At 37.6% G+C, this 25,176-nt stretch overlaps 1 protein-coding gene across 20 annotated transcripts in view; it reads left to right on the forward strand.

Annotated features, from left to right (window-relative positions):
• Positions 1–25,176, forward strand: part of PLEKHA5 (pleckstrin homology domain containing A5) — a 163,868-nt gene that overhangs the window by 100,851 nt on the left and 37,841 nt on the right. For all 20 annotated transcript variants that reach the window (XM_071733028.1, XM_071733040.1, XM_071733042.1 and 17 more), the window contains exons 6-11: positions 4,878–4,982; positions 6,891–6,963; positions 10,208–10,308; positions 11,116–11,231; positions 18,760–19,227; positions 23,680–24,148. In XM_071733028.1, the coding sequence (XP_071589129.1) occupies positions 4,878–4,982; positions 6,891–6,963; positions 10,208–10,308; positions 11,116–11,231; positions 18,760–19,227; positions 23,680–24,148 (1,332 nt within the window). The remainder of the gene's footprint in view (positions 1–4,877; positions 4,983–6,890; positions 6,964–10,207; positions 10,309–11,115; positions 11,232–18,759; positions 19,228–23,679; positions 24,149–25,176) is intronic.

Raw genomic sequence — 25,176 nt, forward strand, 5'->3', positions numbered from 1 at the left:
TGATTGTCTTGTACAAGAGAACATGAGATGGCACAAGATCCCAGGCAATAACAAAAAGTGGAATTGATCTGAAAAGTCTGAGAACTCGTAATTAGTTTATATATACACCTGCAGTATTTCAGTATCCTAAAATACTCATTGGCTTGAGGCTCAGGATTTGTTGCAAGCAGTTATTCTCTTATTCAGAGTGTGTTAAAATCTACTGTAGTAGATTGACTACAGACCTCTGGGCAACAGAACAATCTACTACAGACCTCCTGATCAAGGCGAGGAGGTTGATGAGGCCTTCTACAGGCAGCTGAAAGCAGCCTCGCAACTTCAGTCCCTAGTCCTCATGGGAGATTTTAACTACCCCGATATCTGCTGGTTGACTCACACAGCCAGCTTTTCACAGTCTAGGAGGTTCCTCCAGTGCATTGATGATAACTTCTTAATGCAAATGGTGGACAAGCCGACTAGAAGAGGAGCGCTGCTGGATCTTGTACTAACCAACAAGGAGGGCCTTGTTGAAGCAGTGGCGGTCAATGGCAGCCTTGGCTGCAGTGATCATGAGATGGTAGAGTTCAGGATCCTGTGTGGAAGGAACAGAATAGCCAGTAGGACCAGAACCCTGGACTTCCACAGGGCAAACTTTGGCCTCCTCAATCGACTGTTAAGAGAAATCCCATGGGACAAGGTGTTAGAAGATAAAGGGGCTCAAGATAGCTGGTCAATATTCAAGAACCACTATTTGCAAGCACAGGATCAGAGCATCCCTATGGTTAGGAAATCTAGTAAGGGAGCTAGGAGACCAGCATGGTTAAAAAAGGAACTGCTGGGAAAACTTAAGTGGAAAAGGAAAATCTACAGATCATGGAAGGGGGGGCTGGTCACTTGGGAGGAATATAGGACTGTTGTCAGAGGATGTAGGGAGGCAATTAGGAAAGCTAAGGCCTCCTTGGAACTTAACCTTGCAAGTCGGGTTAAGGATAATAGAAAGGGCTTTTTCAAATACATAGCCAGCAAAACTAACACTAGAGGCAATATTGGCCCACTAAGGAATGAGCTGGGAGCCCTGGTGACAGAGGATATAAAGAAGGCAGAGGTGCTGAACGCCTTCTTTGCCTCTGTCTTTACTCCTGCAGGGTTTCCGCATGAGCCCCAGATTCATTTAACCCCAGAAGTAGTCAAGATAGATGAAGAGTTTGACATAGTAGATGAGGATTGGGTTAGGGATCAGCTGAGTAATCTGGACATCCATAAGTCGATGGGTCCAGATGGAATGCATCCAAGGGTGCTGAGGGAGCTGGCGGAGGTCATTGCTAGGCCACTCTCCATCATCTTCAATAAGTCATGGGTAACAGGAGAGGTGCCTGAGGACTGGAGGATAGCAAATGTCACTCCAGTCTACAAGAAGGGCAAGAAGGAGGACCCGGGTAACTATAGACCGGTCAGCCTCACCTCCATCCCTGGAAAGGTGATGGAACAACTTGTTCTTGTCACTATCTCCAGGCATATCAAGGACATGGGGGTCATCAAGAGCAGTCAGCATGGTTTTATCAAGGGTAAATCATGTTTGACTAACCTCATAGCCTTCTATGAGGAAATTACTAGGTGGATAGATGATGGAAGAGCGGTAGATGTGGTTTATCTTGATTTCAGTAAAGCATTTGACACCGTCTCTCACAGCATCCTTGTAGATAAGTTGATCAAGTATGGGTTTGGTGATCAGGTAGTGAGGTGGGTCAGGAACTGGTTGAAAGGAAGGAGTCAGAGAGTTGTAGTCAATGGGGCAGAATCTGGTTGGAGGGGCGTGACCAGTGGAGTCCCTCAGGGGTCGGTACTGGGACCGGTGTTGTTCAATATATTCATCAACGACTTGGATGAGGGTATAGAATGTACCCTCAGCAAGTTTGCTGATGACACTAAGCTGGGAGGAGCGGCTGACACACCAGAAGGCTGTGCTGCCATTCAGAGAGACTTAGACAGGCTGGAGAGTTGGGCAGGGAGGAACAAGATGAAATTCAACAAGGGGAAGTGTAGAGTTTTGCATTTGGGGAAGAACAACACGATGTCCCAGTATAGGTTGGGGGCTGACCTGCTGGAGAGCAGTGTAGGTGAAAGAGACCTGGGGGTCCTGGTAGACAAGAGGATGACCATGAGCCAGCAATGTGCCCTTGTGGCCAAGAAGGCCAATGGCATCCTGGGGTGCATTAGAAAGGGTGTGGTTAGTAGGTCAAGAGAGGTTCTCCTCCCCCTCTATTCTGCATTGGTGAGGCCGCACCTGGAGTATTGTGTCCAGTTCTGGGCCCCTCAGTTCAAGAAGGACAGGGAAGTGCTTGAAAGAGTCCAGCGCAGAGCTACTAAGATGATTAAGGGAGTGGAGCATCTCCCTTATGAGGAAAGGCTGAGGGAGCTGGGTCTCTTTAGTTTGGAGAAAAGGAGACTGAGGGGTGACCTCATCAATGTTTTCAAATATGTAAGGGGTGAGTGTCAGGGAGATGGAGTTAGGCTTTTCTCTATGGTGACCAGTGATAGGACAAGGGGTAATGGGTGTAAGTTGGAGCATAGGAGGTTCAAGTTGAATATCAGAAAGAATTTTTTTACTGTAAGGGTGACAGAGCCCTGGAACAGGCTGCCCAGGGGGGTTGTGGAGTCTCCTTCACTGGAGACATTCAAAACCCGCCTGGACACGTTCCTAGGCGATGTACTCTAGGGGGCCCTGCTCTGGCAGGGGGGGTTGGACTAGATGATCTTTCGAGGTCCCTTCCAACCCCTAGGATTCTATGATTCTATGATTCTATGAAAATAATCAGAAGTCATTAAGGTGTTCTCTGTACTAACTAAAATTAGAAAATATTTGTGATACTGTGTTTAATTAAAAAGTTTTTTTCACATTTGGTCATATGTAACCCATTAAAACTCTGCGTTGAGCTCAAGGAAATTGGAGTCAATATGGTTAATTATCAGATCTGCCTAAGGGATACCTATCTAAATTATCTGGATTTGTTACTAGACTTGACATTATTGGTACTTGGGGTTATCTGGATTTTTGGATACATCCTTAGTGCATTAAGCCATTTTACAAGCACAGGGAGTCTGGAACACTTGAGGTTTTGGACTTTTAATACCTAATATTAGAGTAGATATCAATGTTATAAATTACTGCTGATCAAATCTTGTCATAGCTCTTGTGTCATATGCCAAGATAGCATCCATACTGTATCTCAGGTTAACTGAGATAGAATCAGTGAACTGTATTACATGCTCTGGATTGTTACCAGTTCTCTAGGTACTCCTTTTTTACAAGTGGGTGTCATAATCCTCTTGGTTTCTTACAAACCTTTTTGCATTTTTCACCAGTAGGGTTTTTCAGATAAAAATGTGAAAGATTTTTACTTTTGTTTTTAATTAGGTTTCTCAATTGCTTACTCTGTCTTGCTTTCCAAGTGGAGTTGAGTCGGATTTCTGTATCTCCAAGGGGAATTAAAAGTGCTCTGATTGTCTTTCTATTCCCTCCTGATTCTTTCAAAACAGAAGTAAAAAATGATCTTGTTTCATTGTGGTTTAGACTTGAGGCAAACACAGCTTTTTGTAATAGTATTCCTTTTTGCCTAAGCTACGTTGTATTCTTCAGTTAATGGCCTCACTGACAAATGCTGCACATAATTTTAAATTGCAGTTTTCGGTTTATGATGTTTAACTGCCTGTGGAATTCTCTCTGAAGCAGGTATAAAACCCAACAGAGTTCTGTGAGGTGTGTTTAAAAGAACTTCCTTAGAGAAAGCCCAAGCCTTAATTTGCAAAGAAACCTGAATCTTTAGCCTTCCTCCTTTAGGAACTTTGCATAGCCTTATGATTAGTCTCAGTTGTAGAGGTGGGAGAGCTGAAGCTCACTATTATATTGTCTTAATTCAAATGGTGGATTTGGAGCAGAGCCACGAACACAACTTAAAAAATTTTACTTGGATTTTACTTCTTTTGCAGAGTGGGATACTTTGCTTTATCACATCTCTTGGGCTCTGAGGCACCAATTCTTACAGAATTTAAAACATTGTTGTTTGTTGAGTTGATGTTCAGCTCATTTAGTTGCAGAACAAACTTTCTAAGTGTAGGCTGAAAAGAATTAAGTGTGAATTGGAAAAACGCTGCACGTTTCTTTATCCCTTTTCCAATTTCTTTTGGTTACTCAAGTAGAAGAAGGATAAAATCTAAAATGGGCTATTTGTCCAACTTCTCTTTAACTTCTCTGTTATCAATGCATAGTTGTAAGGTCATAAAAGGTGTAAGGAACAGCAGATACAAGCAGTGGAGTTTCAGGGCAAGTTTCAAACTAGGTCTTAGTGCAAGCAGGTAAAATAATGAATTTTCAAACCAGCCAAAGGCTCACAGTGTGAAATATTCTTGAGACGGAATAAAGAATTTTTAAAATGTAGTATCTATTAGGAAAGGGCAAGTTATATCTTGTTGAAATTATTCCAGTGTTTGAAGCAGGAAAGAGTAGATTTTCTTGCCCTGGTGATATAATTTTTCACAATTAATATTAGTTCTGCTAGTTTTACTTATCTTTCTACAGCCTGGTGGGCTTTCTGCCTACCCTTAGAAGAAGATCAGATAAAGATTCGTTGGTTTTTCTTTAGAAAAAAAAAAAATTAAAATCTTTAAGTATTTGTCTTTGGAGTTGTCTTTAAATTTTATGCAGAGGAAAAGGAAAAACAATGCTGAAGCCAGCATGATTAGCATAGTAATTATTTATCAGAAAGAGTAATACAGTTTGTATTCTGCAATACCCCAGAGGAACATGTACAAGAAAAACATCTTAAAGAAAAGAAAATGTGTTATGATTTTTCAACAGGTATTGATGTCATGTTTTCTTTAAACTGTTCAATTCAATTTAGACCTCACGATCTTCAAAGAAGGTTCATAATTTTGGAAAGAGATCAAACTCAATAAAGAGAAATCCTAATGCACCAGTTGTCAGACGTGGCTGGCTCTACAAACAGGTACTCTTCCCCTCTTCACTCCCTCTTTTTTTTTTTTTTTTTTTTTTTTTTTGGTAAGGTGTATAATGTGCAACAGATGATTGTTTGCATAAAATGCAATGATAGCAATATCAGAATGAAGGACTGTGAGGAACTTATACTTGATATTTTAATAGATTACCTACTTATTGTTATAACGTTCTGATAAAAATGAGTATGAGCATCACTCTACTACAGAGAACTGATACAAAAATTTTTCACTAAAATCCACAAAGGGCTTAAAAAATCGAGTTAGATGTTTTAGTAAATAGCTGAATTAATTTATCGCATGTTGAGATGATAAGACAAGGATTTAAACCCACGGGGTTAATTTTTAAAAATTCTGACATTTCTTTTGTTAGGCTGTATCATTTATCTTATTTTTTTTTAATTAAAAATTTGAAATCAATTTTTTTTGCATATTAGAGAGAGGAATGCCTGTTTTCTTAAAGATAATTTTAGCTTTTCCTGTTAAATGTAAACTAATCTCTACTCTTAGTCTATACTCTTTAGTATTTAGTGACAGTGAACCTAGCCTACTGTAGATTTGCCAATCTACTTCTTGTTCTGAAGGAAATCAGAGTAATTTTTGGTCAAAAAAAACCCTGACTGGGCCATATTAGGATTATATTGTGTAAGTCCACCAAGAACACTGTAAGAACTTGTCATTTAAGCTCAGATGAGGCAAATGTGTATAGGAAGTTTTAAATCTGCAGTGTCATTCACTGTACCTACTGCAATAGACTGGTATGTCCCACATATTGGGTTTTTTCAAATGATAGAGTTGATTTTTTTATGGCCAGTGTCCTTTTAACCAGGTATCTGGCATCTTAATTCTTTACTGAATCAGTGACCTTATCAGAGAGGTGAGGAAGACAGCCTCCCCTCCTCCTGTCTGCTTTTCCAGCTGCAGAGTAAGAGCTGACTCCTACAGACAGGGTGCTCTTCCAGACTTCATTAGTGTTTTTTAAACCCCTTTGGGATCCTTAGGAGGAAGGTGCTATAAAGTGTTTAGTTACTCTGTTTATGAAAATGTGGCAGAGAATTTTTTCACTTTTCCTGAATAATATTTTTAGCTAGAGCTTGCTTTATCCTTTCTTCTCTCTCCCTCAGCCCATTCCACCATTACTAAAAGAGCCGAGCTTGAAATGTGAAGTTAAAAATTATGCTGATTTTTTCTCAAAAAACCAAAAATCACAGAAAAAACAACAAAACAAAAGCACAACTACAAAACTAAACCCACCAAACAATTTTCATCATAGAATCCCTCTTCTAGCTTGTCACAAAAGCTATTTACTGCAAGAATATTGTTAATTCACACATACCTTTCTTCTTGGAACAGATTAACATATTTATTAAATTTGATTCTTGTAGGAGGTACAGTGCTTTGACTTATTTACACTGCAGTAGTGGTGGCAGTCTTCCATTCTGAGTTGTGCAGTCTAAATTGGTTATAAACATAAAAAGAGATTAAATTGCTTTAGGAATAAACTTTATTTGCAAAAGAATTTTTCTCTAGATAAAAGTGGTAGTAGAAAATGAAGTTCAGCAGAGAGCTTCCTCAGAAAACAAAGGAGAACATACCCCAAGTACTCACTTGCTTTTTTAAAAAAAGTATACATTTTTTAATTAACTGTAGGTCATAGTCTCTAGCATGCAAAAATAGTGGGCTCCGATTTAATTTATTCTTGTCTCATCTTAAGCTCAGGCTTCCTGGGCTATGATCTTGGTTTGCAGTGTCAAGGATATGATGAGAAGTCAAAGATATTATTAGTATCTTAGCCAAGAAAATGAACTACTAGCACACCACCACAGTTATGGTGGTTTACTTTATGAACTGTAACTATTAACAGTCTGAATGTTCTCACTTGATCACCTTGGTTAATACAGGATAGTACTGGGATGAAGCTGTGGAAGAAACGATGGTTTGTGCTCTCAGATCTCTGTCTCTTCTATTACAGAGGTAAGTTCCACTCAGGGGAGCTTAGTTTCCTAATTTTTCTGGAAGCATATAAATTTTGACACCACTCACATGGGAGACAAAAACAAGTGCTACTTAGCTTAATCAATAAAATAGTTGCATAGCTGTCAATATCCAGGCCTTGTACTTACTTTTTTTCTTTTCTGTTTTTCTTCTTTTTCTTTTTCCCCCCCTTCTTTCTTAATTACCGGTTTCACATAATTGCTTCCTGCCTGTCAGGCACATTCAAAGGGCAAGCCCATTGACAGCCCTCCCTCTTTTATCAAATTTTCTGTTGTATTTTTCTCTCTGCTTCTGTTCTTAGGAGCTAAATACACCAGGTTAAATCTGTTTTTTCATCCAAAGGAAGTAACTGAAATGGCGGTAGGAAAGGGATAGTACAGGGCAGCTGCAGCTCTGGCTTTGGAATGATAAAGAGAATATAATTTCTGTTTGAAGTCTTTTGGGAATCTGACCTGTGTTTATGAATACTTATAGACTGAAATACTGTCCAATTCTATATGAGTAGAAGCTTCTGCTGTACTTGGAACAAGGAAATCTCTTAGTACCTTTACGTAGCTACATCAGACATAGTCATGGGAATATTGGCTGCTTATAATTCTGGTCTCATATATATATATTAAAAACCTGACTCCTTCACCATTACAGATTATTAACTGTAGTGCTCCTGAGGGGATAAACAAAGGAGATATGTGCAACAATAATGGTATCAAGGAGGCTAGTAGCAAAGAAAATTGAAAGCATGAGAGAATTGAGGAAAATGATCAGCTAAGGCCATCTACAGCCTAGTGAAGGGTAAGAAAGTGTTTCAGTTTAGGATGAAACTTTGGAACTGGTCTAAGTGCTGGTGATGCTGAAAGCAGTGGCTGATGAATTCAGCAGGTTGTACTCCTAAAGTGCAGCATGGTTCTATTCAATCAAGACATAGCAGGTCATGAAAAACAAAATCTTTATGTTTTAGTTAACAAATTCTGAATTACTGAAATACAATCATTAGGCTTTGTTTCTTTACCCTAGGAAGTATATGTAGCTGGATAAAACTACTGCTGAGTCAAAATTCAGCTATAATTTCAGTCATGGAGACATTGATTGTGATACAATTAGACTGCATTTAAGTGGTCATTATATACCCCGTGCTTTCTTACAGGGTTTTCTTATTTTAAACAAGTCCTCAGGCTCTCTCTTCCAAGGGTGCTAAAGAAAGTGCTGCTTTGTAGCTGCCTTAAGAACAGAATAAATTGATTTATCTGCACATGAATTAGCTCAAAATAAAACACAAAAGCTATAAACAAAACCAACAACAGCTGAAACAAATCCAAACATCTCTATTATCTTACTTTTTCATTTCTACGTATGCCAAATAAGCTTAAATACAAGCAGAATAGTCTAAATTGTTTAGATGATAAACTTAGCTTTTAGCTATCATTTACTTACTAGAAAGCAGTCAAAGCTGATAAACTGTAATTAAACATGTATAGTGATAGTCTTAAATGTATTAGAAATGCCTAATAAAATATAAAAAACTTGCACTCAAGACCATGTGTTTTTATATCTTCTTTAATTCTGTCTTAGATACTAAATAAATTGAAAGGGAATAGCCATGAACTTACTCCTAGGTCACAAACAGTGTTCCTGATTATGGGACTGTGCTTGTTGGTTGTTTTGGGGTTTTTTTGTTAATAAATCATACTCGAACTTTTACAGTCAGGTTACAATGGTAGCAACTAATATCTAAATCCCAATTATGTGATTGCAATGTATTTTTTCAGAGCTTAGAGAATGCTCTGTTTCATAGAGGCATGAAAGACTTCTCACTTTTGTATTGCAAAGTTATTATTGCAACAAAGAAAATATCTTAGAGCTGGACAGAGGATCTGCTCTTTTTCTCTTGTATTATTCAGACACAACATAGAAGTAAAGATGGCTATGGAGCAGTGTAATGTGTAGATAAAAGCTAGTCTGATGGGACACAGATTTTTAAAATCTGGAAATGGAATGTGGCAGTATGTCTTTAACAAAGACCAGAGCCCCCCAGACATGCAGCTGTTCATTGGAACAAAAATGCTTGGTGCTTTTGTATGGCACTAGTGGGTGTGACTTACTTCTGTTATAAGTCTAAGTATAATCTAGAAGAAGGGAATTTTCCCCCAAAACAAGTCAAAATAAAGAAAACCCCATCATCTATCTATGTTTTCATGTTAATTTCATAGGTACGTAATCATTTGTTGTAGGCAGTATTTTCAACTAAGAGAATTGTTATAGGGAAAAGCCTCTTAAGATACTGGTGGTGAATAGAAATTCTGTATGTGAAATACAATTAAGATTGACTTCGTAGATTGCATCCAATTTTCCTATATTAAAGTATAATTGGATTTAAGAGTTGGTTGTGATTTCAAATTAAAATGTCATTTATATTTACAGTAATAATACATTGTTCTAAAATCTCATGTAAAACAAGAGTGGATTTTTGGAGGAGAGTTTGTTTTTTACAAATTATCTCAAACATATGCGTTCTTACAAATAGAAGTGAAGGTACAAAATGGAGTGTAAAGTCTTCATGGGAATTACAAAAACTCATAGCTTGGTATGCCTGATACCAGAAGAAGAACATGCAAATTTTCTGAAAGGCCAACAATCATAAGTAGTATTTTGACATTCTGCTTTCGTTGGTTATTTGCAATTTTTACTGAGCAGGCAGTAAAAATACAGCAGGCACTGAAAATTCTTGTCACTGAATTAAGAGGCTTGGCTTCCATCTGCTTTTCAGTTTTGGAGTCATGTTCAGGTAAGCACTGAGCCCCTGAAGAACTCTCTGTGAAGCTATTTCTGGAGTTCTCTGCAGATTCCAAAAGGTAGCCCTGAACTTTTACAGAATTAGTACACTCGGGAGGGGTTTTATGCTTCTCCACCTTGGGAAAAAGTCAAAGGTGGCCGTTTTCAGCATTTCACAGCTGAGCAGGTTTTTGGGGTGCAGTCTGGGGTGATACACATCCTGGGGCAGGAATTGGCAGAGAGGGGCTGCACAATTTTTCTTGTGAACTTCAGGCTTCTAAGAGTGTTTGCAGCCACCTTGGTAACAAAGGAGTCTGCCTGACTTTCTGTTCCTCCAGTGCATTTTCTTCCAAGGTAAACATTGTGTTATTGGTCATGTGTATTTTTAAGTACAGTTTCACTGATGGATCTGAATGCAAATATTAAGTGTCCAAACACTTTGTTTCTCTCACAGATGAGAAAGAAGAAGGAATACTAGGTAGCATACTTCTACCTAGTTTTCAGATATCTGTGCTTACTCCTGAGGACCATATTAACCGCAAATATGCCTTTAAGGTAAGGGAATTAATTTTTCAGTTTAATTTTGTGTCTTAGAGCTCAATAGCCCAGTGATCAGAACTCATTTTACTGACTTATCAGCGCCCGAGACTGATATTTTTCATAGTACAGTAGTAGAGGCTTCAGGTGTTTAGCCTGCTGTAAATGAAGACATATTTACTAGGAGAAAATATCACTTATTGGTTGTGTTTTATTTTTAGTTCATGGGTCTTAAAATCTCTTCAGTTATTTAGATATCTTTACATATAAATAAAAATAAAGTTTTATTATCACTTAAATCACAATATTATAATAAGGAATGTTTCACAGCTAACCACTTTAATCATGATATATATCACTACTAAATATTTTCTCTTAATTTTTTTGTGTTTTCTTTTTATGAGCTCCTTTTGGCTCTTCTTTTGGCCTCCTAAGCATCACATCATTTATGTGCAGTGGTAAGTACACATTAAAACTTACTGTATCATTCAGACTGCAAAAATCTATGCCAAAATCTATAATAATTATATTAATTTGCATTCATGGGTAGTTGAGAGTGTTTTTTGTAGACTGAGGTAATTGAAGGGCTTTTTATTGAGTGTATTATGATGAAGCAGCTGTAATTGAAAATTATAGGCAATTGTTTTGAAAATTTGGATGCACTGACAGAGACACAGTGAAGTATTCCTTTTGATATTTTTATGATAAATATTATTTGCAGAATTCTGATTTAAGACACTAAAGCGAGTATGAAGTAACATTCTTTGTCTCTTTTCTTTTACAGACTCTTATTTTTATTGCAATGACCATGTCATTTCCAATCAGGCAGCTCATCCAAACATGAGGACCTATTATTTCTGCACAGATACAGGGAAGGAAATGGAGTTGTGGATGAAAGCCATGACAGATGCAGCACTTGTGCAGACAGAGCCTGTGAAAAGGTAATGTGGATTTTCGAAACAGTGGCACAGTGTATTTCCTTCTCAAGTTTAGTTTGACTTATTTAAATGAAAGGGTATACCTTAAAACCGAATGCAAGTTTGCTGAAATAATTTCTCCTTATATTGAAAAGCCCTTTGAATTTAACAATGTTGGATAAAATTTTGAAGCAGAGAAAAATAATCAGTTCTGTTCTGAATATGGATTTAGCCTTTAGAGTAAGGGGCTAAAGGGCCAAAAACTGATTAGCTTCCTTAGGCAATGTCATCAAAAAAAGGACAATGGCAAGTCCTATGTGCAGGTAGGTTTGACTTCCCCTGCCCTCCTGACTGAGCAGCTCAACTGGTGGTGGCCTTTGGCTTAAACATGTCCTAAGTCTCAAATTCACAGCCGTAGTTTCTGGACAAATTTAAACAGTTGCACATATGGGTAACCTGTGGGAGACATTCTTGTTCATCATTAATCATATAAAATTCAATTTTATACTTACCTGTTCTGAAGCCTTATGCTTTACGTATCCTTATACTGACATTGAAAGCCACTTTATCACTGGAAGCCTTGTGTTCTCAGAAGCTGAATATTGTCTGCTGCTGTCTGGCTAGTAAGAATCATTTTCTTCCTAAATGTTGTCCTTTGGGCCATCTCCATGTCATCTATAATGGAAACCCCATCAATAGAAGACTGAAAACTTCCTCATTATTGATGACACAGAATTTACTGCTGATGGCTGCTGTCATTTGATCTACTTCTGCACTCTTGTTAGTTCCTGCTACACTGGAACTGTGTGGCAGCAATTTTAAGTTAAAAAAAAAAAAAAAAAAGTTAAAAAAATTACACAGACACAGGCATCAAAGAAGGAAAAAGGCACAGTTTTTGAAGATGGAGCACATAGAACTTGTTACCAAAATACAAAGCAGACATTCTGATTTTGGATCACTAGTGCAAAGCATTCCTGTTAAATTGTTCCTGCTACTTCTATATCCTGTGTTCAGTGTGGTGCTGACAGAAGCACTAAAATGGAAATGGAATGCAGAATGATAAGATACTTTCTAAACAGTCTTACATGTTTTAATGTTTTGTGACCTTCTTAGTCAAACATAGTGAAACTTTTACTTACCCAAATATATGGGACACTCAGAACTGTAAGTTAGGTGCACTTTTAAATTTATACCTATGCAACTGTTTATTCAATAATCTTGAACAAAAGGTTGAAATCTTAGCTTTCATCTCTAAGATCCTTTAAAAATATCGATAGCATATGTAGTATTTCATTCTTTGCATTTGACACCATAGTGAAACAGTTTAATAGAATATATTGTTGTCTGCATTATGGGGGGAAAAAAAGATGTAAATCAAGCTCTCAGCTGGCATGTTTGTTTTTCAAAAAAATTGCTGAAAGTAAGATTCTGATTTATAGAAAGGAAGAGTAGTAGGTCACATTACTACAGTGAAATCTGATCTGATCATATATGGTTTCATATTATATATGAAGATGTTATGTTCTTTGTCTCTTGTAACCCTCCTTGTGTTTGGGAACAGTAGATGATATGGGGAAGGAATGGGCAGTGATAGAGATCATAAGCAAGCAGATACTTACTAGCATTCTCACCTTTTAATTTCTTTTCAGAGCTTTTAAGAGGTATTACTTAAAAGAAAAATAACATTGAAAAAATAAAATATCTTGTTTTGTTTAGTGAATAATAAACTTAACCTGAAAAATCAGTTTGGTTCACATTGTAAGTGCATTGCAGTTAACTGTGGCAGGTTACAGATGGAGAGGTGATTGAACAAAATCAGACCCACTGTACTTCAATAAATAATAATACTGAAGTGGGCCATTCTGAATCTCTTTGAACCAGTGAAATGACCTTTGTTTGGTATTTGCAATACTGTGAAGATTGAGTGTTTGAAGAGGACATCTTTGTAGTAGAAAAAGATTAAAAACTGTATCTCCATCTGACAGAGATAAGGACACCACTTAAAGAAGTGATGTCTTCATGGTCTCTCCCACTATAGTCATTGCTCTATAAAAGATATTTAGTAAACTTATTTATATATTCAGATGCTACATCATTACTTGTGACATAAGAAGTGATACAAAACGTTAAGGTAAATATCCAGTCTTTTGTGCACTTTGTCAATGCAGCTGCACAGTCTTGTTTGCTGCCGTAGAGCCTGGCAAGACAGGTACTGAGCTTGTCCTGGAGCCCCGAGCAGCTTTGGAAGCCTTATCCCTCCTAGGCTGAGGGCTGTGGCTGCTGTGAAGCTTCCCAGAACACTTGTCCATGTGCTCCCTACTCCCATCTTTCAGCCCCAGTGCCTCTTTTCAGCACCTATGTCTGCCTGTCCCAAGTGTTTGGCAGTGTGTAGGCAAACGGTGGGGATTCCCAATATAACTGAGCTTATCTGAGGCTTTTTGTCCTGCTGTAAGTGCTCTTGCAATCTGCCTGACACTGCTTTGGGTGCTTATCTTACTCCTGGGGGAATCAGCGTAGCACATGAAACTAGGAGAAAAGCATTCAGCAGCAAAGCCAGTAGTTTTCTGCCTATCACAGGCAGAACAAGCTTATCAACAACCAGAACAAGTGTCAGAAAAGCAAAGGGAAAGGCGAATGGTGTAACACTGCCTTGTTGTTTTAATTCAGACAAGAAACCCCAGAACGGAACATGAGATGTGACCTCTTTGAAAAGTTTGTTATTAGCCTTGCAATAATTGAGAGAAAATATGTTTCAAGACCAGTGAGGGCTTTCATATCTGTTAGCTGGGGAAAAAATCCCTCAGACATCTGTTTTCTGAAGAATCCATCTTCTGGCTATCAAACCAGTTCTTAAAAAGAACCATGTAGCAGGGTATGATCTTATCCAGAAGAAATACTGCTTCTTCCCTGTAAAAATCTGTTATGTATTAAGTATTGTATTACCTAATATCTGAGTAACCTAATGTTAGACGTGCACTTAGCTCTAAGCATAAATTCTTTTGGTTCAATCAAATTCAGCCTTTCCTTCTCAATTCTGTTTTTTCTAGAGGTTCTAAGATTGAATGTAGTTTTCAAACTGACTAGGTAGCTAAAATATAATAGCTAGATTTATCAAGAACTTCTTTAAGTATTTATGTAAACTGCTGTTGAGCCACACTTAAGTGCTTGTAAATATAAATTGCCCAATAAGTCAGTTTTTACAGTATAGTTCTTTAAATTTAGAAGTCAAGGTACTTTACTGCTTATGATACTGTGAAAATCCAAACCCAATGGTCTGTTAAATGGAATGTTTCAGCTTTAAATAATTTCAGAGCTCTATCTTTATTTTATTGAGGATGTGAGTTGCTTAGAGAGGAAAAAAAAAAGATAGAAGAAAAATGTAAAACATTAAGTTGTGGGGGGTTTGCCTGTTTTTTCATAAATTATTCTTACTTTCCACATCTCCTTAACTGTGTAAAATAGAAGTGAGACTGAGGTTAGAAAATGAAAAAGTGACCATTTCTTTTAGAACTGATCTGTAGTTGCAGCAGAAAAATTCCTTTCTGATGTATTAACTGAAGGGAAGGACAAGTATTATTTGGTCCCATTGACTCACCTGCAATTACTCCTTTCTAAACATTTTTGGTTTAGTGTTACCTAGATAGTAAATTCACGTTTAATTATGTAGTCAAAGACCTATCAAAATAATTAAATGCAAATAGTTTAGTTAGTGAGTAAGTTTAGTTAAGCTTGTAACTCTCAATATGTTCCCAAACAACCTCTCTGGATTAGCAAAACGTATTCATTCCATCTTGTTTCCCTGCAGGCCACAGTTAAGTTGTATCTATGAGTATTGCTCGCTTGTGTTTGTAGATGCTAATATCCAACAACATGCTGACTTTATCATTTTTACCCTAAATGCTGATATCTCTCCTCTCCCATGTTTAAGAGCATCATTTTTCTATCCACTGTCAGCTGTGTGTGCCAGAGCCTTTGTTTCTTCTGAATAGTGCAGCATGTCCTAAGAAAAGAGTGATTCTTTTTTTTTTTTTCCTCCTTGTGTAGTTACTCTCCCTGAACAGCATAAGCTATGCTGCCAAAAAAGCACTTGTTAGCATAATGACATCCACAGTGGGGTTTACTGACATCACTGTGTTTGGAAAAGATGGCTTTTTCTTTTCAAATGCTGCTGCCTGGCTCTGTTAAAACAGTTTTCTCATCTGTCTGATACTTGATTATATACCCCCTCCTCTTATATACGTAAGAGGAGGGGATATATACACCATATGTAATATGGTATACATAAAACACCAGGAGACAGTATTTTTCTTGTGTTACTGTTTCATCTGATATTATTCCTGTTTTGTTTTAGAAACCTATAGATTGTATTCACTATATGCTGAAATGCATATGTTCAATGCTCATTCTCTTTTGTCTTCTCCCTCTCCCATCCTCAAAATACCCTCTAAGTCTTGTTGAATATGTCTTTGAGAATCAAATATAAATATGGATTTCTGATTTTTTTAAATTTACCTATTAGTTTCTGATAAATCTTTCCCATTTGGATCCTTGGCTCTGTGGAAAAACATCCCTTGCTCACACCTAGTTGACCGGTGTGATGCACAGAGTTAAAGCCCAGGAGTCTATTTGCATCTCAGACATTCAGCCTCTGCACCACTGCAAAGAATGTCAAATATAAATGCTTGGCTCTGCTGTGCATAACCATAGTAACAAGTGATACTGCATAGAAATCGCATGGAAAAAGGATTCTGTGATTTTTTGGTTTGTTTGGGGTTTTTTGAATTAAAATCTACCGTGGGAAGTACTGTGGTAGTGTGAATCAAACACTGTCAAGTCTTGACTTTGCCATCTTGCTGATCAGTGTTTTCAGAGAAGCCACTTTGCCTCTGCATCACAGATTTTCCATCTGTCAGTGGCAACTGCTTCTCTGCTCTAAAGCCCCTTAAGAAAAAATTATGTGAAGTGCTATATAAGGTGGTACTGTTATGGTATGTTGCATATATACATAATCCTCATGTGTTGAGGATTATTTGAAAGGTAGTCCTTACCTTTATTTGTAAACTCTTGAGGGCTGCCTGAAACCTCTTAATTTTCACGTCTTATTTAACTAGATAATTGGATGAAATTCAGCTTTTCATTCACTTTCCCTGTTTGGAAAATTCTTTTAGTTTGTGGTAGGTGGGAAAGAGGAGGTGATGCAGCTTTATTCCATACCCCTGAGGAGGAACCTAGGCAGAAATAGTTGGTCCTGGGAACAGTTTAGAGTCTTGGGAGGGAAAAAATAAAAATAAAACCAAAATACCTTGAGTTTAAATAGATTACCACAGCATTTCTTTGGTGATATTTAGAAATTACAGAAGCGATGACGTAGGTATAGCTGTTCCACCACATGTCCTCCCCCACAAAAGTGTACATAAAAACTGCTTCTACATTGAGATTTGATTTATCTAAAAATTGTGGTTGGCAGAAATACTACCCTCTCCTTTGTGCTAGCAGAAAACAGCAGGTGTATCTAACCTCTGCATTTCATAGTGATGTATGAGAAAAAAACCCACTGTGTTAAAATATAATGCTGATGCATATAGCCCAAGAGGTGTTCATGTAGATTATTGGTATAAATGTTTTCATTTCTGATACCTTTGACGTATGTTTATGCATTCACCTTGGCAGCTCAGGAACAATCACTGAAAGAAAAAGACTGTTTTGAGCTACTTATATCAGTGAAGTGAATTTTGGAGTATAACATGAAAAATCAAGCAGAGATTGGGATCATCACAGCTATGACAGAAAGACGCCTGGGGGGGCAAAATTCACCTTTTGTTAACATGCAAAGTGCATGACCATTTCATTCTAACTCATGTACAGTATGTAAAGGATGTTAATGTCTTGTTTCTGGATGATACTTTTAAAATGGAGTGCTTGTCAGGGCAGGAGTTTCTTGATTCCTTTTACCTAGTGCAGAATTCATAGTGGGAGTAGGGTGGTAATGGGAGGGACATTTCAAATTTAATGTCCAGTATTATTAGCAGTGTGTGATATTTTGTAAGGACCTTAAAGTTTCCATTCCTTTATTTAATTGCTGGGGTTCTGCCTCAGATAGTTGTTAGCCTGGTTGAAATTCATGGCTTAAAAAAATCTGTTGGCAAAGTGTACTTGTTAGGCATTTAAGCCTCTTATTAAAAGATGGGATAGAGTAAAAATGGTTAAAGCTATATATTGAAGTTACTGGGAATTAGAGTATATTATGGAGGCACAGTCATACTTGTGCACACTGGGTCATACTTGGTTGATTATGTATGTGGTGGCCTTTTTAGACACAGATTAGGCACGTGAACTGGAAACAGTTATACAAATCAATAAAACATTTGCAAAAAAGATGCAAAACTTTTATGAAAGGTTAATTTGACATAATCTTAAAATAAAGGTTTGTTCTTGGTTTGGTTTTATACAGAGGTGTAATCTTAAAGAATTATATTTCTCCCTCTTCTTTCAGCCAGACCAAAAAATGGTGATCAAAACTTTTCATGGTTTCTGTGTTTTCTGGAAAAAAAATGTCTCTATCTGAGCTGGATGTTCAGTTCATACCCCACTGCAGAAGACGATGCTGCTTCTTGACATTTTGAAGTTCTGTAAAGATAGCTAATAGAACTTCATACATTGAGTACTTTTATAAGTACCATAAAGTGGTAGCTGTTCTAAAAATACCATTATTTTTGTGGTACAGTTCCCTCAGTCAGTAGCTATTTTCCCCCTTAAAATTAGGGAAGCCACAGTTATTTTCCACAAAATGTATGCCAGCTAAAGTGATAACATACCAGAGAAACCTAATTGATTCCAGTGACCATGAAAAGTTGTTTGCTTTCTTTAAAGGACCTCATTATATGTTAAATTTACCAGTACTGTGAATCAGAAGCTGGTCAGCAATGAAATCTGCTGCCATTTTTAAAGCTGGGTTTAACAATTTTCTGAATTTCAGACTGTTGACATCTGGAAGCTTTAGCTCTTGGAGAGCTATTGAATATTTTTACTGTTTGCATACCCAGCCCTCCAGGAGCTGAACATCCACTTTTTCAGACTCAGACTTTATTTCCTCTTGTGTCTTTTTCTAGGGGGCTAATGTGAAGCTGGCTTAAAAATTTACCCCATGTCATAAACGCTTTTAAAATAGCAAAGAAATAGGGAAATATAGAAAAAAGAACTCAGGCGTGCTCTCCTACCAGGATCAATCAACCAAACCCAAAAAACAAACCAAATGCATCTACCACTCCTAGAGCAAAATAAAATAAAACCAACCCACAAACAAAACAAAAATGAAAAATAAAGCAAAAAAACCCCAAAAACAAACAAGCAAAAAAATCCAAAACAGCCTTTCCTTGATTATTGTGGAAAATATGTCCTGGATTTTTCTCTCAAAGATATTTGTGTAAAATACGTGGACAGTGATTCACTGCAAGAACTCCAATAAACACAAACGTGTTAGCTTTTCAGGTTTTGTTACTATTTTCAATTAGTATGTTGTTGATCATACAGCTTATTTTATCTTCCTTTCCAGAGTAGAGAAGTTAATCACTGAAAATACACCACCTCGAGAGGCAAATAATATTTCTAACCACCGGGTGCTAATTAAGCCAGAGGCACAAAATAACCAGAGAAACAAAGAAGTGAACAAAAATGAGGAAAAGAAGGCTTTGGAAGCTGAAAAATACGGATTCCAGAAAGTTGGGCAAGATAAACCATTAACGAAAATTAACAGTGTGAAGCTAAATCCTCTGGGATCCGAATACAGGACTTTACCCATAACCACAATTCAGGCTGGACACTTCAGACCAATTCATTTAAATGGGTCTGAGAATAAAGCTGTTGGTGTTGTCCTGGCAGACAGTGGAGATGGAGCTCAGCACAACGCAGTTCAGTCACACATGGAGTCTGAACGAGTTATGCAGAGAACTAATTCAATGCTGCAGTTGGAACAGTGGATTAAAATACAAAGAGGAAAAGGGCAAGAAGATGAAACAAGAGGGTAAGTACCATGGAACTATTTTTAAAAAATCTTTTGCTGCTCAGAACAGATTTATCAAAGTTTCTCTTCTATTAATATTTGAATTATTATTAATAAATAAAGATATTTTAATAACTTAGTAAATAAAAATGGCCAGAAACTGGTTTGGGGTGGTAGAAATTTCTCTTTCCTAGTGGAGAGACAGTGTCATCAATCAAAACAATATTTTTTCCTTTCCTTTCCTCTTCTTGAAATTGCCCATCTTCTCCATTATTGTTGACACATTCTTCTAATAATATTTGATTTTAAATTCTTTAGAAATATTCCAGGGAGCTTTTAAGCTTCAAATAATCTTCAGATGAAGAGAGACAGAAGATTTACCTTAGAGTAACTCATAGAAACCTAAATAACTTGGTGCTTAAAGCATCTTTTCTCATTAAACTACACGTCTCCCAGTTCTAATATTGACTTCCAGTGCTTATTTGTGAAGGTTTAAAATTATGCATGATTGATATTGAATCTTTTGCTGATAGCAATTTTTTCTGTCTACCCTAAGTGTAGGGACATTGCTTCTAGGCTGGCTTACAGACAAGCAGCTCCAGTAGTAAATATAAAAATTTTTAATACTGCATTAGATAGGAAATAATGGAGATCCTATCACTGCATATATTTTGAAGAGCTGGAAGCTAAGGGAGTTTGCATACAGATGGATCACAGACCAGAGTTTAGGACAGAACCAAGATCAGAAAATTCATGTTCCACAAATTTCAAAAAATGAGAGTTGTAGGTTTTTCAGTTTTTGCAAAACCTTGGAAAATATATGTTAGTTTGACTTACACTTGCCAAAATAGGCTGAATATTTCCTTATTGCCTTCAGTCCTTCATTAAATAAGTAAGGGATTGTTATTGTGTTGTTTCATGAAGTACTCAACACAAATAGTTTGATCAAGTTTGAACTTGCTGTACAGAGAGCACCTTGCACACTTTGACATTTATTTTATTATGTGTGCTTGCCTAATGAGAAGTGGAGAGACTGATGTAATTAGATATTTTTAAAATTAGACTGTAAAACTGGCAATAATTTTTCAGATGCAAACAAGTTCATAAACCCTAAAACTGATTTCAATGGTGGGAATCAAATGAAGGCAAGTAATGATAACAATTTGTTCCTAATTAACAATATTTTATTGTTGATTATATAGTCCACTTGTTCCTTAAATAAGGGTGGCACTGATAACACAGTGTGCTTTCAACTGCAGAGCTCCATAAAGGCAGCAAATGGAAAAATAACTGTCCTGGAGCTATATTTTTTTGCTCTGTGTGGAAGTGGTGTTGAATAATGTTTCAAATGTCTAATGTATAGCCATGTCTTTAGAATGTGGTTCCATTTAAATTTTAAATTTTATTTTTGTTCAGATTGTCAATTTCTGGCTGGAGACAGAGATTTAAGTAGAATTGACTTGGGCAGATGAGAGTAGAAAGAAACTCCAGTTTATGGTAATGCTCAAGGTTGGGGTAAGCAGGCAGTAAGGCTGTTTGTAGTACAACCTGTTCAACTCACAGCTTGAATTTTTTTGAGAGGTGTAGTCTTCACTTAATGGGCAAAAGTTGATCTCTTGTAACAAAAATGCTTTTCATTGCATTGTCCCTCTAATTGCCCATGTGGCCTGGAAGGCCAATGGCATCCTGGCTTCTATCAGGCACAGAGTGGCCAGCAGGACGAGGGATGGAATTCTCCCCCTGTACTCAGCGCTGGTGAGGCCACACCTTGTGTCCAGTCCTGTGTCCAGTCCTGGGCCCCTCAGTTCAGGAAGGAGATTGAGGTGCTGGAGCAGGTCCAGAGAAGAGCAAGGAGGCTGTGAAGGGATCCAGCACAAGTCCTGTGAGGAAGGGCTGAGGGAGCTGGGGCTATTCAGCCTGGAGAAGAAAGAGGAGGTTCAGGGGAGACCTCATCACTCTCTACAACTCCCTGAGGAGAGGTTGTAGCCAGGGGGGGTCAGGCTCTTCTCCCAGGCAAGTAGTGACAGGAGGAGAGGGCATGGCCTGAAACTGTGCCAGGGTTTATGCTGGATATCAGGAGGCACTTCCCAGAGAGAGGAGAGGGTGATCAGGCATTGGGAATGGACTGCCCAGGGAAGTGGTGGAGTCACTATCCCTGGGGGTGTTTTAAGGAAAGGCTGGGTGTGGCACTTAATGCCATGTTCTAGCTGATGTGGTGGTGTTAGGTCATAGGCTGGACTTGATGATCTCAGAGGTCTTTTCCAGCCTCAATAATTCTGTGATTCTGTAATGTGTTAGAGAAATCATGGGTGATCAATCTGAGTATCTAGCATGTCATACTAAAAAAACCCCAAAATTAAAGTACTAAAACACTAACAAACAGGTTCAATCAAATAACTCCGTATAAAATAGGAGCTGTTAGCTGTCTTTAATACATCCAACTTGGACACCAGAATCAACATTGCTACCCAAGAGTAATCCTAGAAACAACCTCTAAAAGTGTCTGTGAGGAATTTATAGACTTGTGTGGAAGCCTTTTTTTCTTTTTTTTCTTTTTTTCCCCAAATGGGGGCATTCATGGGGAGCTCTGGATGAAGACAGTTTCCTGAAGGCAGAAATCCTTTGCAGCCTCTCAGTGTGCATGACTGCTTGATGGGCTGCAGCACAGGATTTGACTAGAATGACATTTTTGCAGGTATCAACTGGACATGAGTGAATCTGGTTTGCTTTTTGTCAAATTATGTAAAACAAGGTTTAATATTGAATTGACTGGGCTTTTTACAGTTTTCATGGTTTACCAACAGAAGATGGATATATTCCTAAATATTCTATAATATAAGTATTGCAAACAGACTTTAAATTGGTGTCTTTATGTAGTAGATACTTCAGGAAGCTTTTTTCTAAGTTTTCAGGAACATTTAAAGGAGCCTACAGAATTACACTGCCCATTTATTTCATCAATACAATGGAAGAGAAGCCTCTCTGAGAGAGGTATATCTAGCTACTGGTTGTGTTAATGACAATGTGTTAATGACATTGCTGTACACATTTGTGAATAGCTCAAGTAGTATTTTGGAAGTTCAAAACCAAACCCAGAAATGTCCTGATGTTTTTTGTTTGTTTGTTTTTTTTAAATCCAGAGCCTTATCATTAATGATATGTTATATAAAGAAATTCAGAGGTATTGAAGCAGATTTTGCAGAAACAGAATTGGATTTGAAATTCATTTTCCTTTTTGTGTTTTGGTTTGTTTTGGTTTGGTTTTGTTGTGTGTTTTTTGGTTTTTTTTCTGGGGAGGGTGAGAATGAAAATCCATCCAATATAAAAATGGGGGTTCTTGGAAAGCTTCAGAAACTGTAGCAGATTTTGTATGTAAAGGTCTTCATAGCAGTTTTTGTCTCAACAATGTTACAGGTGACTGTGAATACTCAGCTACTTTCAGTACTGATGGCTAAAACCACTTTTCAATTTCCTTGATAGTTACTTCATAAGGATCTAACATGCATACCTGATAATGCTGGTTTACATTTGCATTTACCCTGCATCATTCCTTTAATGTATTTGTGGTGCTGAAGCCATTCAAAAGCACCTTCAGATTCTGGTGCCTGGTCATTGCAGGGATTTTTGTTTGAATTATTCTGGGGTGCAGCTAGAAGCTGCTGCCCTCTCATGGCTGAATTATGAATAATTTGAGATCAGTTTTGTCTCTGGGCAAGCATCTATCACAGCTGTGATCAGTAGCAAAAAGCTTTAAGGGGTGCACATCTGAATTTTAGATAAGGGTTGAATGAATCAGTGTTTATGACCTAGATACTGTCCTCTGGAAAAAATAGGAATGCTTTGTCATACTTAGGTATGCATCCATACTTGTTATGGAAATTTTGCATTTCAACTAATGCTTGAAAGTTGCTAAATGACTGTAGCACTCCAGAATTCTAATGTGGCAACAAATTACTAACCCTTTGCATTCACATCCAATAAGCAATAAAATATTATTATCAAAGAAAGAAAGATTTTGCTATTTGTTTCACTTCAATAGCTGATACGGAATAGCTTGTCCTTGACAACTGCAAAATACAATTTCATTGCTATTTTTCCTTGGCCTGTTGTTAAAAACATCATTTTTTATGTCCTTAATAATTGCTTGAGGTTTTTTTAGAGAAACAACAGGAGATCTTTTCACTTTTGAAAAAGAAAGCATTTAAAATTGCCTCATATGGAAACAATATAGTACTTGAAATCTTTCAGACCTTTGACACAATCAGCAAGGAAATCTTGGTTACAAGATTTGATCTAAAGTTGTCATGGCTAGAATGGTAAAAAGATTAAATGAGGATCTTAAAATCAAGCAGCAAATCAGAGATGATAGGATAAAAAAAGGTAAGAGCTAGCTAAACCTAACCAATACTGAAAACCTTGATATTGCCATAATACTAACGCTGTCCACTAATAAAATGAAAACTTTTGTTTCAGTATAATGTCTTACCAGACCTTACCAAGAAACATGCCAAGCCATCGACCTCAGGTTTTACCCCGGTACCCAGAAGGCTACAGAACCCTGCCCAGAAACAGCAAGGCACGGCCAGAGAGCCTCTGCAGCGCGGTGCCGCTGGCGTACGACAGAGCCACGGGGCCGGCGACAGCCGAAGAAAAACGGAGGTCGATGCGGGATGACACGATGTGGCAGCTCTACGAGTGGCAGCAACGCCAGTTTTACAACAAGCAGACGACCCTCACGAGGCACGGTACCTTGAGCAGCCCAAAAACTATGATCAATATTTCTGATCAGCCGATGCATTCGATCCCCACGTCGCCTTCCCATGGCTCGATCGCTGGTTTCCAAGGATACTCCCCGCAGCGGACCTACAGATCAGAGGTGTCCTCACCAGTGCAAAGGGGGGATGTCACTATTGATCGCAGACACAGGACACATCATGCTAAGGTAAATCAGTTATTTTAATTGTTGAAAATCTTACAGGGTGTTTTGTAGAAAGTGTACCATTTCTTTATAATAAAATACCCTACAGCGCAACATGAGTTTTATAGTAGAGTAAATTACACCAGTGTTTTGGAGAAAGGTTTCGTTTTAAAGAGCATTTAAAAATCTAAAGGTTTTAAAAGGTATTTTTCTAATATACTAGGTGAAAACTTGTCGTTCTAGTATTACTGAATGTGATACTAGGTTTCTCTAAAGAAAAGGAGTCAGTTGTCAAATTATTCAGAATACTGTGTTGTATGTACAGACATCTTTCTCCCTTGTAGCTTTTTTAGCTGGAACTCCTAAGAGGACTGAAAATCCCAGACTTCTTTCCCCTGCTATTTTCTGTTCTTCAGTAAGAAGTTTGCCTGCCTTGGGTTCCAGCAGAAGGCTGAGCATAGCCATTTCTTTTGGTGCCTTTGAGTTATTTGGGAGATCACTAAAGGCAATCAAAATCCATTTGAACACAAACTTAGCATCTGGCTAGCATAACTTTGCTGGTCTTCATCAGTGAGAGGGACAGAGAATTAACTGGGTACTGTAGGTGGCTCTGTGATCATAACATCATGCTTATGTTAATGCATATTTACTTAATAGATTGGACATTACATAAAGGTTGTTCTGTAAACTAAATGTAAAACTAGAATTTTTATAAAATGCTCCCAAACCTTTTTGCTAAGTCCTTATCTCAGGTGTCTTTATGTCTCTTGATACAGGGGAAAATATTTAACTGCATCTTAAAGCAATTTAAAGATCTCACAGTTGCTTACTAAGTTTTCTTTTTTGGAAGTTCTTAGGTCCTTAGCAACAAAAAAGTCATTTTGGTTTGACATCCTTTGTCTCAACTGCAGTGGAAATGTAATACTCAGTGCTTCTTACACATCTTAGAAACACCACTCGGGACACTGCTGCGGGGCATGTTCTTAGTTGTCCTTTCAGCCACAGTTTGCTTTCTCATATTTTTTCCTTGTGGAACACTTTATGCTAGTATT

Source organism: Heliangelus exortis, chromosome 1 (genome assembly GCF_036169615.1).
Source record: "Heliangelus exortis chromosome 1, bHelExo1.hap1, whole genome shotgun sequence".
In the NCBI taxonomy this organism is placed as follows: Eukaryota; Metazoa; Chordata; class Aves; order Apodiformes; family Trochilidae; genus Heliangelus; species Heliangelus exortis.